Here is an 18,675-nt window from a genome sequence, read left to right on the forward strand (position 1 = left end):
ACTTTTCTAAAACTGAAAACCAACCCTCGGTTGTTTTAACAAGAGTGGGAAGTATAAGCATCTTGCCAAACTGAGCCTAAACATAGTTTTCCTGGGCTGTGGCTAGGTGCCCACCTTACTTTTTAGTTTGAGAACTCGCCTAGCATTTCTTTTCTACTGTACTCAGTTACATGTAAGTCAATAATAAATAAAACCTAGTCCTAGCTTTAAAGCGTTTCCTTTCAGATTATAAGTGTTCTCCCATACCTCTCTCCCTCTTTGAGTAATGATCAGGCTGATTTGGGGATTAAGACTAATCATGAAATAGCATTAATATGTCTGCCATTTGCTTAGGTGCTGCATCACGAAAAGCAATTTGCAGTGCACTGTTCCAAGGCATGATGTAACCTTCAGCCAATCAGGAACCTGCATTCCATTAGCATAACGGCTACATTTTTCTCACAAAAGAACAATGAAGCCAACAGCTGTTCTGCAAACAAAACTTACATTATTAGTGTCATAATCGCAGTCATTCACATGGCCTTTAAACACTGTCAGAGGCATTCCAGCACACCATCTGCACTGAAGGGAGAGAAACACATGCAATCATTCCTTGTAGAGTTGGACACATTTTGAAAAAAGCTGGATGGCCCTGGAATGTCAATGCGTTATTTGAAAAGGGAGACATAAAACAGACCCTCACAGTTTAACAGACAAAAGGCCAGATTGTGCTACACTTACTCGTCTGTCTTTGACCATGAGTAGTCCCACTGAAGTCAATGAACTGCTATTGAAATCAGTGGGACCACTGGTGGAGGAAGGTACCACTCAGGGTAAGGGTATCAGAGCCTGGCCCGAAGTGCTGTACACTGGATTTCTAGGTATTAGCTTGTACCAGATGAGCCTAAAGAACTATGTAGCTATTTGAAATGGCTTATTCGCTCAGGCATGGATGGAGCAGGTATTTATATAAACAGGTAGCAGTGGTGCAGCTGCCCTAGTTTGAAGTAAAGTTGTTTTAACTTTTAAGCCACTTTTCTGAGCCACTCCCCACTTACCCAAGTACTTATATGGCCATCCTCTCCATAGTATCTGAGCGTCACTGGTACATTATACACTGCTATGGACCCATTGTTTGGGAGATGTTTTCCTTAACCAGGTTTTTGTGTATCCATTTTAGTTTGCATCAAGCTGGCGCGCAGATGGGAAAAAGGCATGAAACACTTAACATGGGAAATGTGCTGTGGCAAGTAGGCCAACTTTTTGTTCTTTGTCTCTCAGTGTATCTGGGATTTGTGTGGGTTTAAGATATAGGGCCAAGTTCACTGCTGGCATGAGCAAGTGCAAAATGCTTATCCCAATAGAGAACTTAGCCCATGGTGTTTGTCCCATGCTTGGGTCAGTATGTTTTCCGCAAGACAAATACACATGTACTGTACGTGTGCACATAAAACGTCATTGAAGAGAATATTTTAAATATGTCTTTGGCCCTTTGCTTTTCCACTATACATGTAAAACTTGCAAATCTGCCTATAGGTTATTTATATTTTTTTAATTAGGATTTCCCTCCCCTACCTGACTTCTGCCCTTATGAAAAGAACTATAGTTTTCTATAATAATGACCCAAAGCTCTATTTAAAGCTGTAGTGTTTGGGGCACTTGCTGTAGTATATTTTCATAAAGCAACTGTGCGTGAACCCGACCAAAGGCCATGGAGAATGTAAATCACAAATGGAAAATGCAAAGTAAAGTTGTCCCTTTCTGACTCTGCCAGCCTTTCTAAAGGCCCACAAAATAAAAAATAAATAAATACTAAAAGTTTTTATGTCTCTTATCTCAGTAGAATAAGACCAGTGTCAACTTTGCAACCGGAAAAGGTCTTGCAGATGTTATTGATGCAGATGTGGCCCCTGCGAGTATTTTACACTCACTAATGGAAACTGGTGAAATAAGTAAATTTATTCTGTGTGCTGAAGTGAAGGTTTTGGACTATCATGGAAAGTGAGCAAAGAAGATTTTGCTAGTACAATATGGTTTTAAAGCAGAGTTTAGTAGAAGCTGTGGCAAGATCCATGCCATAGATCCATGCCATTGTAGAATTTTCAGGCAGAATGCTGACTCGAGATTTCTAAGAGGTAGCATTGGTAAATTGATAATCCAACACTGTCAATGGCCAGGCTGTATACCCACATAGCCTTGGCAGTTCAGCATATGAGTTTCCCTGGGAATGCATTGGTGTATCAAGCCCAATAGACATGCTGACCAAGGACCTCTCATTAGGATGACATTTTATGGAAATACTTAGCCCAACAGAATGTTGCTGATACTTACCATTTTGGTATAAGAAAGAGAGGCTCAGAAAATAATTTTAAAAAACAAACCTGTTACATGAGACTGGATGACTCAAGAAGATGCTAATGGGATGAAGACATTTTCATCTGTATGCCACTGATTCAGCTCTGCTCCAAGATGTCATTATCGAGTCAATCTCGTTACCAAAAGCCATTGCTTTTTGATGGATGCTCAGTGGCCTACGTAAGATGAGTTGGTGTTCTCATTTTAGTTCTTAATGGTCAAATGCTGAGCTACAAAAATAATCCCTGCTAATTGGATTCCTCGTTGGTAGACCCACTAGAGAAATCAAGGAATGAATGAGCATGGAGATTGAACTCTTGTCTCACCCTTAGAGTTGGCTCCTCCCAAGTAACATGTTGATATGAGCAGTATGGGAATGTTATAAGGCCACTTCCCATGCAGCTTGACTGTGCTATACATATTGAGAGCGCTTAGTTCTCCAGTCTCCAGCCTTTCAGGAGAACTGAATTAACTAACACCATGTCTATGCGAAAGCAGCCGGGCTACCGTGCTGCAGCTGTTTTACTGTAGTGCCGTAGTGTAGATGCTTCCTACATAAGTAGAAGGGTTTTTTAATGGACGTAGTTAATCCACCTCTCTAACAGGCAGTACAGTAGCTAACTTGACAGAAGAATTACTCATTGACTTAGCCGTGCCTACACTGGTGAACCTAACGGTGGTGCTCAGGGCATGAAATTTTTCACTGCCCTGAGCAATGTAGCTGGGTTGATCCAATGTTTACATATAGATCAGGCCTACGTGACTGAAATGCTGAAGACATAAATAGAAGTTTTTGTCCTCAGTCTTAAGTTATTCTACAGTCAAGTCTTAACCCTTTCTGTGGGTCCAGCATACCTCTATGATGCACAGGCAAAAAAGTTGATTCTTGTAGCATGGAGAGAGAGTGTATGTGCAAATGGAATGTAGACAGCTTATTTCTGTGTGTGTGGGACATCAAAGGTTAATCCTCCTTCGAGTCAACATTGAGCAGGTACTAAAGATTATTAAAACTAAATAAGCTAAAATGACAGTAGAAACAAATTATTTTGGCCCATTGTGCTGTTGGCCCTCATGCCTTCTCTCTGTCTGTCTCTCCATTCTATTTCTCCATTCTCTTCACCTCTCTCCCTACCTTCCTGCTGGAGCCAAAAGAATCAATGAAGGTTTAGTTAAAGGATGGATTAATAAATATCTGCACCGTGTTTAACAGCTGAAAAGTGCTAAGCAGTCTTATTATTAAATGCAAAAGGGCAGTGTGCTGGGAGGGTTCCCTATGGTGAGCACTGCTTTCACTGGCCTGTACGTTCTTTGCCCTAGGACTTCGCTATATTGACCGAGTTTGAAAATGAGTTTTATTTGGAGTGCACATTGCATTGCAGTTTGCGTAAATTAATCACATCCTTGTTAAGATCAAACAGATCCTAACAACATTTATAATGCAGGTCCTTCAGGTCAAGGGCTCTGTCCTCTTGCTTGTCTGAACAGAGCTTCATGGAGTGACGAGTGCAATATAAATAGTGATAACAGATCAGTGCTGCAAAGTAACACTGCACACGTACACTTTTAGTCACAACAGTGAAAAATGCCCCTGTGTGGAGGCCAGTACTAACCCTTAAACAGGGCTTATGCGGTGACTGGGACTCATGCTGGCCCTTTGAACTGGGGTGAATGTCACCCAAAGAACAGAATACCTGTGTGATTAGTTTCTTGATGTGTTTCTAAGCTGTAGCCATTTTCTGCCTCTCCTATAGCAAATGTTCTGCACATCTGTTGGGAGCAGCCATCAGCAGTGTTGTCAATAAAGCACCAAGTTGTAAAGATGAACCAAGAAGAACAGTTTGTTTTCTTCATCCTACAGAACAAAAACTGAAACAAATCAATGTGGTTGATTCGGACAGTATTTCTATCTGCTTTCTTGGGCGTCTCAAATTCCATGTTGCTAATCATACTGGGAGGTCAACAAATCAATGGGTCCAGTCGCCTGTTGACAGCATTCATTGTGTTAATCAAATAACCCATTACAGGAGCATCATATGAAGGTTGTTGTCTTGCCTCCTTGTTGCTTTGCCCTCAAGCCACTTCTAAAGTCACACACAAGCTTGCTAATCTGGACTTGCTTATTTGAACATTGCTGATCACCTCTCTTGCCATCTGAAAGAAGACCACCTTGAACAAAGGGGGACACCGAAGCAAATTAACCCACCATGCTAATGTTTATAATTGGAATCAACAGGAACATTGAAAACGAAGTTGGCTCAGTTGCAGATCTCAGGCTGAGAAGACACCTTGAGCCTTGCTTGCCTCTTTAAAGCTAAAAATATAACGAGGCATCTACGTTTGACTCAGCTCCCTCATGACCACTAAATATGGGGATGCTGTTCCTGCTTTTTTATGTTAAGAAAAACACAGTGTGTTCATCAGGTTCTGTGCGAAAGGCCTGGGAGGGATTTTCATGAGTCATGCCTTCTTTCTTGTGAATAAATCTCCTAGTCTAAAGTATCTCATCACACACATTTAAAAAGAGCAATGTTGCAGTGTGACGGGAGGCATAACCGTACACCCGACTGGAAGGGGTTAAAGCGTACAGCGCTAGGTTTTAGGCCTGGAGGTGGACTTAAAAGGAAAGAAGCCCAGCAAGTGGGGTCTGATGGGAAAGAGAGCACCACTCCCGTAGGGGACGTGCAGGGGCAGCACCTCTGTCACACACTGATTTAAAGGATGAAACAATACTCAGGACCTGTTGATACTTATTAAAAGCCAAACAGTTTGGTAGGCACCAGAAAAACTAATTTCCTACAAACAAAAATGATTGTGATGCACAGTGGATACCCATATCTTAAACTGGTTGAAATGAGCAAACTGCACGATGTAAAGTAAATGTGATTCGGAATATGAACAAGCTTCTTCTTGGCGAAGAAATGGGACTTGGGAGGTTTCGTGGTTGCTGCAAAGAATGTTGCATGGGAATTCAGCAGTGGCGTGGTTGTGATCAGACGGTGAAACAGTGGTTAGACGTTACCTGAAGGTGGGTTACAGCATAATCACTGCCCAGGAAGGTTCAAGAACATCCAGCAAGGTCCGGATTTCCTGCTGCTCTCTGCAGACAACAGCGTCACCAGCTTGGTATACTGGACTGCTGGAGATCCCCCAAGGATGTCCTGTCAGAGAGCCTTCACAGGGTGGGTGGACAGAAAGTAGTGCTTTCTCCATCTTGAGATGGGTTCTCCTCCCTGCAGTGATTGGGGGAGAGCCCAGAACAGCTCTGTTGAAGGCTGTGGCATAGCTTCGCAATCCCAGAAATCCAGGCAAATTTTCTTTCTCTTTGCACCAGCAGGCATCAAACTATATCTCACGATCGCTGATCCTTAGACAACAGCTTTATTATTTTTCTTCCTTTCAGTCTGGCTAGTTTGGATTAATTTCTTCCAATTCAGCTGGATTGGCTCTTTCCCCTGGCCTTAAATATTGACTCTTGGGAGCAATTTTCCCCCTTCCCCCACCCCAGGGGCATTTCAGCAGCCTCTGTGCTGCAGGCATCTCTCAGGATGGTGGAGAAGCTCCTCGCATTCCAGCAAGGCAGAGTTTGCTGCCACCTCTCTGCCATAGAATGACTCCTCCTAACAAACCCCAACCCAAAGGTCCACCAGGGCTGGCTAGGTCTCTTGGTGGAGTCAGATACCAGTGCACTTGTCTGTGCCGAGCCTGTGTAGCAATGAAACAGCAGCAGCAGGGATTCTTAAATCCTGCTATGTGGCTGCTTCTGTGGCTGACTCACCCCCAGCTAAAGCCAGGATGCAAGAGATGGCTCAGTTGACTTCATAGGACCGCTGGTTACTCAGTGGTGAGTCTCACTTGTAGCACTGAAGCGGCACCCATTTAAAAACCCAGATTGCAAGGAATATGCTGGGAGGAGTCCAAATGGCAGAAGGGCATGAAGTGCTGGTGAGCAAGCATGACCTTAGTGGCCATTAGGCAGAGAGGTTAGGGGTAGGTGGAGGCTGCAGAGGACAGGGAGCTGAAATCTATCCATGCTGAAGTCCTTGCCAGTGAAGGAAGCGATATAGAAGCAGCAAGAAATGAGTCCCATTCGCACTTGAGTGTCCAAGCAGAGACCATCTTGGCGTGTCATTCTCTCAGTGCAGCCTCCTGTTTAACCACTTTGGACCAAAATGGGGAGAAACCTCCAGCTATTGCTGTGGAAGGATGGGCTTTACCTGTCATCTCTCAAACAATATCAAAAGATCGCCTCCCACCTCCGATCAGCCCAGCATATCAGCCTCCGTCACCCACTTGCTTGCTTGAAAATGTAACTCCTTTGTGCTTTTTCCCATGCTGCTCCTGGGAGAAGTTCCCCAGAAACATCCACAAAACTAACTAATTCAAAACTCTCCTTTGCCGTGAGATCTACAAAAACCTTCACCAAGCTACGCTAGGCTGCTGGTGTGCTGAGACCACTGCTGATCGTAAGAACTATATTGTCTCATTGTTTCCTTGCACTCCTGTTGGTTTCTCTGTAGCCATCTGCTGCCCCTTGTCTTATAGTTAAATTGCAAGCTTTTTTGGGCTAGGACTGTCTTTGTTCAGTGTGTACAGCACCTAGCACAATGGGGTCCTGGTCTGAGACTGGGGCTCCTAGGTGCTACAACCATACAAATAATAATAATGAATAAAGCACTAGACTGGGACACAGCAGATATAGATTCAGTTTCCAGCTCTGCTACACTCTCCTTGGTCAAATCACTTAATCTCTCTCTCTGCTTCTGTCCCCCATCTGTGAAATGTGATGATAATCCTACTTTTCTGTCTTACCTATTTAACCTGGAAGTTGCCGGAGCAAGAACTGTCTCTTATGTGTGTGTCTGTCTGTTGCCCAGCAAAATGGGGTCCTGATCTCAGTTGTGTCTTCTAAGCGCTACTGTAATGCTAAGACCACTTCAGCTAAATAATAGTTCTGAATATTGATTTGTATTGATGGGCTTTCTGGAGTGTCTTGGCCAATCGGTACGAGCTGTTCAGTCTAAGGCGGGATTGGTGGGGAGAATAAGAAACATGGGGTTATCCAGATATAAAGTAAGATCTATCTCTGTAAAGTTATGTGTCACTGTGGAAGGATAGAAAGCCGTATTATGACTTTCCACTAGGGCTGTCAAATGATTAAAAAAAATTAATCTTTATTAATCGCAGTTTTAATCACACCTTAAACAATAATAGAATACCATTTATTTAAATATTTTTGGATGTTTCTACATTTTCAAAGATATTGATTGCAATTACAACACAGAAGACAAAGTGTACAGTGTTCACTACATGATTATTTTTTATTACAAATACTTGCACGGTAAAAAAGGTAAAAGAAATAGAATTTTTCAGTTCACCTCATGTATGAGGTGAATTGAAATTTTGTTCATCTTTTTACTGTGCAAATAATTGTAATAAAAAAATCATATAAAGTGAGCACTGCGCGCTTTGTGTTCTGTGTTGTAATTGAAATCAGTATATTTGAAAATGTAGAAAAACAGTCAAAAATATTTATAAAAAATTTAAAATGGTGTTTTATTATTGTTTAACAGTGCGATTAAACCTGCAATAAATCACCATTAATGTTTTAAATTGAGTTAATTTGTTTTGAGTTAATGACTTGAGTTCACTGCAATTAATTGACAGCCCTACTTTCCACTGTATTGGTTGTCTTGTGTACACATCCATTGTATTGTTTTCTGCAGTGCGGAGAAGTACACTTAGTTCTATGTACATATCACATCAAAGTGTTTACAAATAGTTAGCATGTGATGGAGCTGGGAAGCCAAACAGCACCCAGATTGCATGAGATTCCACTTCAGCCAGAAGATTTATTTCCAATTTGTTGTTCATAAGGGAAGAGTGGGAGATTGGGAAAAGGGTCCTTTGAAGTGAAAACAAAGTCTTCTGTTCAGCCTGCAGTTTAACAGAATACACACAATACTGGCTTGGCATGGTGGCCTCTTTGCTTTCCAACACTGGTAAAAACCCCTCATTATTTTGTGCTTTTTCTAATATGACAAGCCCTGACCAATCAGACAGGAATGATTTGGGGAAACAAGATGACCAAATTGTTGTGTGTAGTTATATTGCTGATAATTCAGTGTATTTATAGTATGTTAAATGAACAAATGTTTTTAAAAGCAATGTGATTATTTCACTTACTAAGGCCTTGGTCTTGCTAACACTTATGCATGTGTTTAATTTGGCCTAGTGGCTCTAGAACTGGGAATCAGGAGACTCGAGTTCTAATCCTGGTTCTGTCACTAATCTGTTGTGGGAGTTCGGGCAGTTGTTTCACCTTTTTTGTGCCTCTGTTTTCCCTCCCATATGTATCTGTGTCTATTTAGATTGGAAGTTTTTTGGGGACAGGGACTGTCTATTATGTGTCTACACAGTGTCTAGCAAAACGGAGCTGTGATCTGGATTGGGACCACTAAGCACTACATTGATACTACTGCTAACAGTAGCGAGCGGTGCTGCTTAATTCAGTGTTTAAGGCTGAAGATCATAGAATATCAAGGTTGGAAGGGACCTCAGGAGGTCATCTAGTCCAACCCCCTGCTCAAAGCAGGACCAGTCCCCAATTTTTGTCCCAGATCCCTAAATGGCCCCCTCAAGGATTGAACTCACAACCCTGGGTTTAGCAGGCTAATGCTCAAACCACTGAGCTATCCCTCCCCCCCCACAAAGATATATGTGTTTGCAGGAATAGGGCCATAGTTTTTACATCAAGGCATTTGTTACCCTTTTCCATGAGAGTCTGTTGATTTCTGTGCTTAATTCTGCTTCAGTGATATCAAAACCACAGGGGTTGATTAGGTTCAGTCCAGAGAAATAGGAAGTCTCCTTCGGCCTTACAAGCCCATCTGACTGCAAAACCCTGTCAATTAGCTGAGCCTAGAGCTAAAGGAGTAAACGTGGGACCTTCAAAATGTAAGCTTGGTCTGAAAAATAAATTTAATTAGAACAAACACAGAGATGGTCACTTGCCTGGTTGGCCCAGGATGCTTGCCCATTTTGGTCTCCCCACCCTTTGAATTGATGTGTTTATTCCCCATCTCTCTCTGTTTTGCGTGTGTGTGGGTTTGGAACTCCGTGTGAATCACAGAAATCAGAGATGGAAGGAAATTCATTAGATCATCTTGGCTGGTCCCTGCCAATTTAGGATTATTCCCTATAGTAGGATCTTGAGTGCCTTCTCCAGTCTATTTTTAAATGACTCAGATGAGAGGGCTTTCCTCAATTTCCTGGGGAGACTGTTCCACAGTTTAATAGACCTCGCTGTTAGGGAATTTTCTTCCTGTTATCCAGCCTCCATTCTGCTTTTGCCTAATTTCACTGAACTGTTCCTAGCTATGCCCCACTAAACAGTTTTCCACCCTGTTTGGTTCTTTGCAAATACCAGTTGTCAATTATAACCATAGTCTGTGGGAATTAATCACCATTTGCCTTGCTTGGCTGAGTCTTTGTTTTTACATAACTCCACTGCAGAGCCAGATGGGTTCTTTTCAGCACAGCTTTTCATCCAGAATAGCTTTTCTGAGAGAAACGCAGCATGTCAGCATGTGGGGGAACCTCTGGATTAATTCATAATTTAACATTTATATAAACACACACAGCACCCTCCTTTAGACTGCATAAAGGAACTGAATAAGACCTTACAGAAACAGCATAAGTAACCTAGACTCTCTCTAGCTGCGCATAAAAGCTCAGGACACGGGCTTATGGCAGAACCCTAGCAAGTCTGCCCTGCGTTTCCCTGCTCATTCTGCAGTCGATCATCCTGGTGTCTGCTGTGTTTTGAATAACAAACATGAACTTTTCAGGATACCAAGTTTTAGCATATGAAGTTATAAAGATATGGAGGGAAAATGGCAAAAGTCCAAATGTGACTTAGACTCCTGTATCCCATTTTCAAAAGTAACTTTGTCCCTTAGGAGCCTGCATCACTATTGAAAATGTGATTTAAGCTCCTAAGTCCCTTTTGAAGATTCCACCTTTCATCTTAGATATGCTCTCTAGGAGGGACGAATTGCACGAAAAACTGCATGTGTCCAAATTGTGTGCATTAATCATGATGAGCATCCTAAGATTTTGGAGCATTATGAGTCCACTGTTTTGAAGAAGGAAAACTGGCCGTCTGCTGTGGATGTTATCAGTTTAGAAACCCATACTGGAAAGCACCCTCCAAATCAGTAGGAAAAAGAATGGCTAGTATGAGAGATGTATCCTTAGTTGTTTAATAAAGCAGAGACAAAACTGTTTAGCTATGACAAACATCAATCAACATCATTATTTGTTGTTTGATTTTGCCACATACAAATAGAACATAAGCATCAATCACACAGAACAACCAAGTTACCAAGGAGAATCTATAGATAGCATTATATAGAGAGTCACCCACTGACAGAAGAATGACCAGGGCCATACTGGGATGTTCTCATACAACCAATCAGGAGCCCCGCACTGGTATCACTGGGATTGGGCTAGTGCGGTTATCTGGTTATTTACAAGAGAATCTTGGCTTTGCGGCATAAAGGTAGCAAGGTTTTAAAGAACATCCATAACTGTATTCTTGTATAAAAGAGGAATAATGCTACAAATGTAAAGTGATGTTATTGATTTCTATGATGGCAGCAGCTAGAAGAGTTTAAGATCAGGCCCCCATCCTGCTAGACACCGTACTTGAACCTAATAAAAGTATAGTCCCTGCCCCAAACAAGTTGTAATGGAAACCGAAAAGATGGAGATAAACTGGGAGGTTGAAGATGAGAGGGCAAGGGACCAGTGAAATGATCCTATTTGGTATAATAAGCAGCCAGCCTGACATCCCCACAGTCTGTTCATTGCACCATCTTGCTTGCTAATAGCAATTTCACTGATCATATTGTATGTTTGATTTGATTCTTAACGCCCGTTGCATGGAAAACACCATGTATGTCAGTGATCTCGTGTGTGTGTATAAATGATGATCTAAAATAAATGGATTGGCGCATGATATGTGCGGAAGAGAACAACACATGGTCCCTAATCACATTGGGTAAAAAATCAGGGACCCACCTGCATTGAAATATATTAAACCAGGAGTGATTTTTAAAGAAACGCCCTGGAGTGGCTTGAGGCAATAGTTAATATTTTATTAAGCTAAGGACTCCTCCCCCACACCCCCCGCCCAAACAGGGATGTTAGGCACATATGGGATGGAAAGGCAGAACTGATTATCAGTTTTTGTATGGGTTTTTTTTAGTGTTCTGCTTTGCATTGTTTTATTTGCCAAAAAGAAAATAAATTCATTAAATATTTGCAAATCTGCATTGCTGCAGACTTAAATACATACTTAGCGAATCCCTGTAAGTGATTTACTTCAAACCCTCTTCAGTTCTTTCTCACTCCATCTGCTTGTTCGAGTACAAAAGTTCCTTGGGAAAAATCACTTATTACATCACTGAAAAATGCTGCAAAAATAGCTTTTCACTTGAGTTCCCATCTTTGGATTTAACTCACAGGGGATCGGATAGATTCAAATGTTTAATAACTTCTTATTTTCCTTTCTCTTTAAACACAGGATCTCTGGTCGTGGAAGCAGGGTCACGTGGTTGATTCTTGGCAGTCGGCAACCTGTGGAGCTTTTGCAGGTGCAAAGGATTATATGTTATACTGGGAAATGCTCAAGAAGAAAGGGAAAAATGTGCAAATCTATTAAGTATAGCAGAACAACATTCCTTTGTAATTCTAGTTTGTTTAGAGGAAAATGGATCCAGTTGTTATTTGGAAGAAGGAAAGTCCTTTACCGGGCGTGGGGAAAGAACACTGAAAAGGGTGTCTGCTTGAAAGACAACCAATTTGTTTTTGACAAATTTCTGTTATTTGAAAACCAGGGGCCTGTCAGTCAGGCTTCCAGATTATCTTGTTGTTGATTTGTAAAATCCTCCACGAGGAGAGGCTTTGCTTGGGTGCGGGTCTGTGCAGCTGTCTGCCCCAAGCTGTTCTCCAGGGGTTTAAGTGATTGCAGGGAGAAGCCATGATTCACCATTCATGTGACAGCTTTGACAGCAGCGCAGATTAAGGAGAGTCAGGAGAGCAGAGGATAGCACTGCAACAGCCTGGAGGCAGGACAAAACATCTGGGCAATCTCCAGACGCTAGCACAGGGAAAACGAATGGCAGAATACAATATCGCACTATTTATTACCAAACAAGCCAAAAGTTAATTGAATTCTTCAGTAGGCCTCTTGGCCTCGTTCAGCCTACTGTAGATGTTTAAAATAACTTTTAAAATGTCAATTAATTAATGACTCATCAATATATATGACAAGTTACAGAGAAGAAAAACAACAAACTGTCTTAATAGAAAAACCAGATTAGTCGTTAAGAGATGAACGGCCAGAGCATTTCCCAAAGGAAGTAAAATACAGTTTAAGATTCCAAATTGGTAACAGAATATATGGAAGGAATAAATCCTGTTTAAAAGCAATAATAGGGTTTCTGAAGCTGGAGATGAATAACAAATAAGTTTTGGCTTTGGTAATCTGCTGATTTACCAGAAAAGGGCCTTTTGATTGTCTTTAAATAATTAAAAAATAGGGATCTAAATATCTCTTATGTACCTAATTGGATATGAAGTTTCTGACCTCCAAGTATTATTATTGGTAATATTGCAATAGAGATCAAGTCACCAATCAAGCCTTCTGTTTGGTATTAGGCACTGTACATATACATAGTAAGAGACAGTCCCTTCTCTGAATAGCTTACAGCTGAAATAGACCAGACAAAGACTGATTATCCCCATTTTACAGGTTGGGATCTGAGAACTGGTCCACTCTCAGATTTTACACTGATTTAGCTAAATCAGTGCAAACCCTTGCGTGGATGCAGTTATATTGACATAAAAGTGTTTATGTCCAAAACCAACTGTACTCGTATGAAAACTTTAAAATAAATCAATATAACTCAGGCCTGAAAATTTAGATCGACCCAGCTACATCGCTCAGGGGTGCGAAAAATTCACCACTCTCAGCACCATACTTAAGCTGACCTAACCTCTAATGTAGATGTAGCTAGGTTGATGGAAGAATTCTTGGCCTTGATCAGTGCTAGGGGTTGTGTTGATTTAATGAGATCTGTTTCTAAACTGCTATTGTTAAATCAGTGCAAAAACTGCATGTAGACAAACCCTGAGACACAGAGGAATCATGTGATTTGTCCAGGGACTTCTCCCAGGAAGTCTCTGGGAAAGCTAGGAATTGAACTCAGGTCTCCTCTGAGTCCCAGTCCAGTGCCTTAATCACAAAATCACCCTTCCTTGCCTTGTCCATTTGATTCTGCTCAGGGTGGTTGTGACTAGAATTGTTACCACCTACTGGCTTTTAGGTGACCTATGCTCACCCCCTAGTGAACACATGTGAAAGAAAAAAACGTCCAAGGACCTGGTCCTGTGAAGTGTGCCCAGTTTCCCCTGGGACTCATTGACAAAGCCATAAATGTGAGTCCAGGACATTCAGCATTGCAGTGGTCAATCAGGACCTCACAGGTTTGCGTCTGACCGTCTGGACTGGCTCTGCAGAGGCACCCTGTTTTGGACTAACTTTTCATTTCCATCGAGTCCCGTCAGCGTTCCGCATGGGGGTTTCAGTGCCATTGACCGCAGTGGAGCTATGCACAGTGCATAAAGTTAAGCACGTGCATTATTCTTTGCTGGGCTGGGGTCTAAAGTTTGTTGGATATGTTGTAGCAGATGGCAAACGTTCCTTCTTTTACACTCTGCCATTCCCTCTTTCCTCCTTCCTATTTTTTCCTCCCTTTTCTCCTTTTTCCTTCCCACCAACAATATTCACACATCCCCTTGTTTTAAGACCAGCTCCAAAACTCATTGAGATTAAGAGGAGTCTTTCCACTGACTTCACTAGCTTTTGGATTAGGCCCTTACTCTTTTACCTCCTCTCCCCATGACATGTAATAGGAGGGCATCATATGTTGATCTAATCAGACATTGCCTCCAATGTCCGCTCCTTTGCTACAACGAGTAGTTCCCTGTTTCTGAATCTGTAAATGTTTCTGCAGCTAAAACATATCAGAATAAACTGCCTGCTTAAATTTGTAAACTTAATCTATTTTATGAAGAGGTCAGGGGGGAGAAAACCCAAATCTAGCCACAGATGCAAACCCTCCATAAATAGAACTATGTGCATATATTGCACTAGAGTGATTGTAATTCACCACATTATAACCTCTGGAAAGGCAGAAAAAGGCTTTTATGCAAGTAACAACTAAGCTGTAATCATTGTGATGTTACCAATACCACAATGATAGTGTTGAGACACAGAGAACATGTTGGACTCATACTTCCCTTGTGTTCTTTGCTCCACCACAAAATTTGACCAAACATTTTAGAGGTCGGGAGAACAGGCGTGATGATAAAGCAAACAAGCTGAATACACAGTCCTTTTTTGGCTTCTAGTTCTAGACAAATTGTTGGCTGTTTTCTAGCTTGATCATAATTTACTGTTTGGTGGAGAGAAAACAGACAGCATCAGTATATTGAATTCCATCCAAAACACCTGTTCCATTAACGCCTGTGAAATTGCAGCGACTAAAGTCAAAGATCTGTGAGAGACCTGACTGTCTGTCTTATTGTTTCTGCACATTTTTACACATATGCAATCAATGCACTTATATATATAAACACAGTAACCATGAGCATAAATGTAAATGAGACATGGAGTTCTTTCTCTGCCAGCTGTTAATAATCTAATCCATAGGTGCCATGTCTTGATTTATGTAATTTCTTCTTCCTCTCTGGTCCCTTGGCCAGAGATGATGGTTAGAGCAGCCTGGGGGCTGCTCTAATTTGTGCCATCTGGCAAGGATCCCAACAGACCTTCTGTCAGGTGAAGAAAGCCAGAGTGCAACCTACTCAGGTCAAACCTCAAACTCCCCCCACCCCCAACACATATTCTATAATAAGAACGGCAGGGAATGTGGTGTAAGAGCCATCATAGGTGTCTATGCCTTCTAGAAACTAGCACATGCCAGGGAAGTCGCTGTTTGAATAGCACAGAGGGAGCAGAGTGGGATTCAGAGTCTGCCCCAGAATGTCAGGATGCAAAATCAACAGGATGGAAAATACTACTATAAGCTATTGTCATGGCACCTGGGCTACTGTTTCATTCTGGTGAGCTTGTCTTGCTGAATATATAGCAGAAACAGAAGGGGAGGGGATGTAGAGATGGGTGATGGAAAATTATTAGAATTATAGGCTTCCATCTGAGAGAACCCGAAAATACAGAGATTCTTTTGTTTGGAGAGGAAATGAATGAGGGGGACATGATAGAGCGATATAAAATAATGAACAGTGCAGAGAGGGAGGATAGAGTACTAATGGTTAGACCTCAGTGCCCTAGGCCTGCCCGTCCAGTGTCCCATCTCTAGCTATGGCCATCTCTGATACTTCTGAGGAAGGAGACGGACCAACCTCCCCCCCACCCCACCCCGACTACATTGGGGGCTCCTTCCTGGCCCCTGCAGGTGGCCAACTGAAACCCTGAACCATGAGCTTGTAGGAACATTAGATGTAAATTGGGAGTGAGCCCTGCCTGCTACCATCACAAGCATAGAACTGCAGTCATAAATTTGTCCAGCTCTCTCTTAAAATTAATTAAGTTGTTTGCCCTGCACCTCCTATGAGGACGCTGTTCCAGAACCTCAGCCCTCTGATGGTTAGAAACCCTTTTTCTGATTTCCAGCCTGAATGTGTTCATGGCCAGTTTATATCCACTTGTTCTTCTGCCTCTGAAGGTCTGAGCCTTAGATACTATGTTAATGGGGCTCTAGAAGTACCTTAATAAAATAAATAAATCAGGGTTCCTATTTACCCTTTCCCATATCACAAGAACAAGAGAACGCTCAGTTAAATGGACGACCAACCAGTCTAAAACTGATCAAAAGAAATACCACAGAATTTAACCTGTGGCGCTCACTGCTGCAAGAGGCCAAGAGCTTGGTAGGACCGAAAAATTTGGACAATTAGGCTGTGTCGACGCTAGAAAGCTTAGTGTACCAATGCAGCTGCGCCTCTGTAAGATCTCTCGTGTAGCCGCTGTATGCCGACGGGAGAGAGCTCTCCCATCGACATAATTAAACCACCCCCAACGAGCAGCGGGAGAACTCTTCTGCTGACAAGCACTGTGCACACTAGTGCTTATGCTGGCATAATTTATGTCGCTCAGGGAGGTGCAAGATTCACACCCTTGAGCGACACGTTTTGCCACCGTAAGTGGTAGCATAGACGTAGCCTGGTATAGATAATGAGAATGTGCATAGTTACAATAGAGAAGGTAAAATTTTTCAAAATATAAACTACAAACTCTAAACCTCCTGTTCTAGGGCAGGTCTGATGGGGGTTAGGACGAAGATTCTCCTATGGGCAGATTATTCTATCGTAGTCCAGTAGCAGGTTTCTTGCAACCTGGGACCTATGTCCAAACGTTGTAACTGGTGGTATCTGGTAGTGACCACTGTCAGAGGGTGGGTGCTGGGCTAGCTGGGTCACTGACCTAATCCAATATGGCAGTTCCTGTCTGCAAAAGAGCCGGAATGTCACTTCAATGCAGCGGAAGAATTCTCTGATTAAATATGCCCTCTTTCTCCAGGCCATAAAAAAATATGTGGGGCTGCACATGAATGATTGATACAGTGTAGTGACACAGCCACCGACAGAGTGGAGGAGCGAGTCTTGTGAATCATGAAGCACTGACAAGGTCTTTTTACGTGTTAAGTGGAAGGTCGCTGTCCTCTCCTTTTTGATCTAATTAACTCTGACAAGATTACACGCTGGGTCTGAGAGCCTCCTTAACCAGAAAAGGCAGTGAGGAAATCTGATTTCAAGACCTTCCTTTTGCAGGTACTCAGATCTCCAAATCTAAACGGATTAAATCATTACAGATCAGACAGATTGTCCCTAGGTTCCTGTATTCTGTCCTGGTTTTATTCTCCCTTTAATAGGCCATATGGCTCTGCTCACCAGTACATGAGAGTCACCAGTCTGCAAAGAACTCTGGTAGCACTATACGGTGTCAATAAGGCATGCACTGAGTAGATTAAGAACTGGTTGACAGCTCTCAAAAAGTAGTTGTCAATGGGGAATTATCATTGAATGTGGATGTGTCCAGTGGGGTTCTGCACAGATAGGTGCTAGGCCCGATGCTATTCAGCATTTTCATCAATGATGTGGAAGTTGATATAAAACCACTGCTGCTCAAAAGCAGGTGACACAAAGATTGGCAGAGTTGTAAGTGAATCGGACAGGGCAGTCATGCAGAGTGATCTGGATCACTTGGCAAGCTGGGTCTGTTAAGCCAAAATGCATTTAAAACAGCCAAATGCAAAGCTATCCATCCAGGAGCAAGGAATGCAGGCCACGCGTACAGAAGGGAGTCTGTCCTGCAAAGAGGTGACTGTAAAAAGGATTTAGGAGCCATAGTGAATAAACAACTGAGCATGAGCTCCCTGTCAGATGCTGCAGTAAAAGGGGCTCATGCGACTTGTGGGTGTATAGACAGGGGATGAGTGAGTTGGAGCAGGGAGGTGATTTTTACCTTTATACATGGCATTAGTGAGAACAGTCCTAAACAGCGTGTACAGTTCTGGTGTTCACATTTGAGAAAGGGGGTTGAAAAATCAGAGAGGGGGCCAAATAGAGCCACCAAAGATGATTTAAGGGCTGGAGAAAATGCTGTACAGCAAGAGACTTCTCTTTGTGTTCAGTGTCGGTGTACATTCTCTGTAGGTGAATCTAGATGCTAATGAGCTAAGCAAAGACTCCAGCCCCTGTCTACACCGCAACTATAAATGAGTCAGTGGACCCAGTAACAGCATGGTTGTGCCTGATATGGTTACAAAGTGTTTAAAGGTGATGGTGCAGCCAGGATCTTACTGCAACCCAGGAGCTTTGGACAGTCCAGTTTCAATTGCACTTCTTTGAAATGGTCAGGTCCTGTCTACACTACAACTTCCTTCCATTTATAAACCAGGTTAGGGGACAACCAGGTAGGAACCAAGTCCCCTGACACAGTTATAGTTGTAATGCAAATGGGACCATTACCTTATTAGCTGTAGCCTGTCAATGAAACTGTTCTTGGAAAGTAATAAACCTTATGAGCTTACTCTAACAATTATCTTTGGCATTTTGGAATAAAGGTGGGGCAAATTGATTTTGTCACACCCATTGCCTTATATAAAACATGGCTCCCATCACGGCCAGCTATAAATTTTAGTTCTAGTCAAGCATATGCAAACTTGCATTTAATTTAGCTGTTCCGTTTCT

General features: G+C 42.3%; 1 protein-coding gene across 3 annotated transcripts in view; it reads left to right on the plus strand.

Annotated features, from left to right (window-relative positions):
* The window catches only part of SLC25A26 (solute carrier family 25 member 26), a 146,475-nt gene that overhangs the window by 105,900 nt on the left and 21,900 nt on the right, over positions 1-18,675 (plus strand). For all 3 annotated transcript variants that reach the window (XM_077821286.1, XM_077821288.1, XM_077821287.1), the window contains one exon: positions 11,921-11,990. In XM_077821286.1, coding sequence (XP_077677412.1) covers positions 11,921-11,990 — 70 coding nt within the window. The remainder of the gene's footprint in view (positions 1-11,920; positions 11,991-18,675) is intronic.

Source organism: Eretmochelys imbricata, chromosome 7 (genome assembly GCF_965152235.1).
Source record: "Eretmochelys imbricata isolate rEreImb1 chromosome 7, rEreImb1.hap1, whole genome shotgun sequence".
In the NCBI taxonomy this organism is placed as follows: domain Eukaryota; kingdom Metazoa; phylum Chordata; order Testudines; family Cheloniidae; genus Eretmochelys; species Eretmochelys imbricata.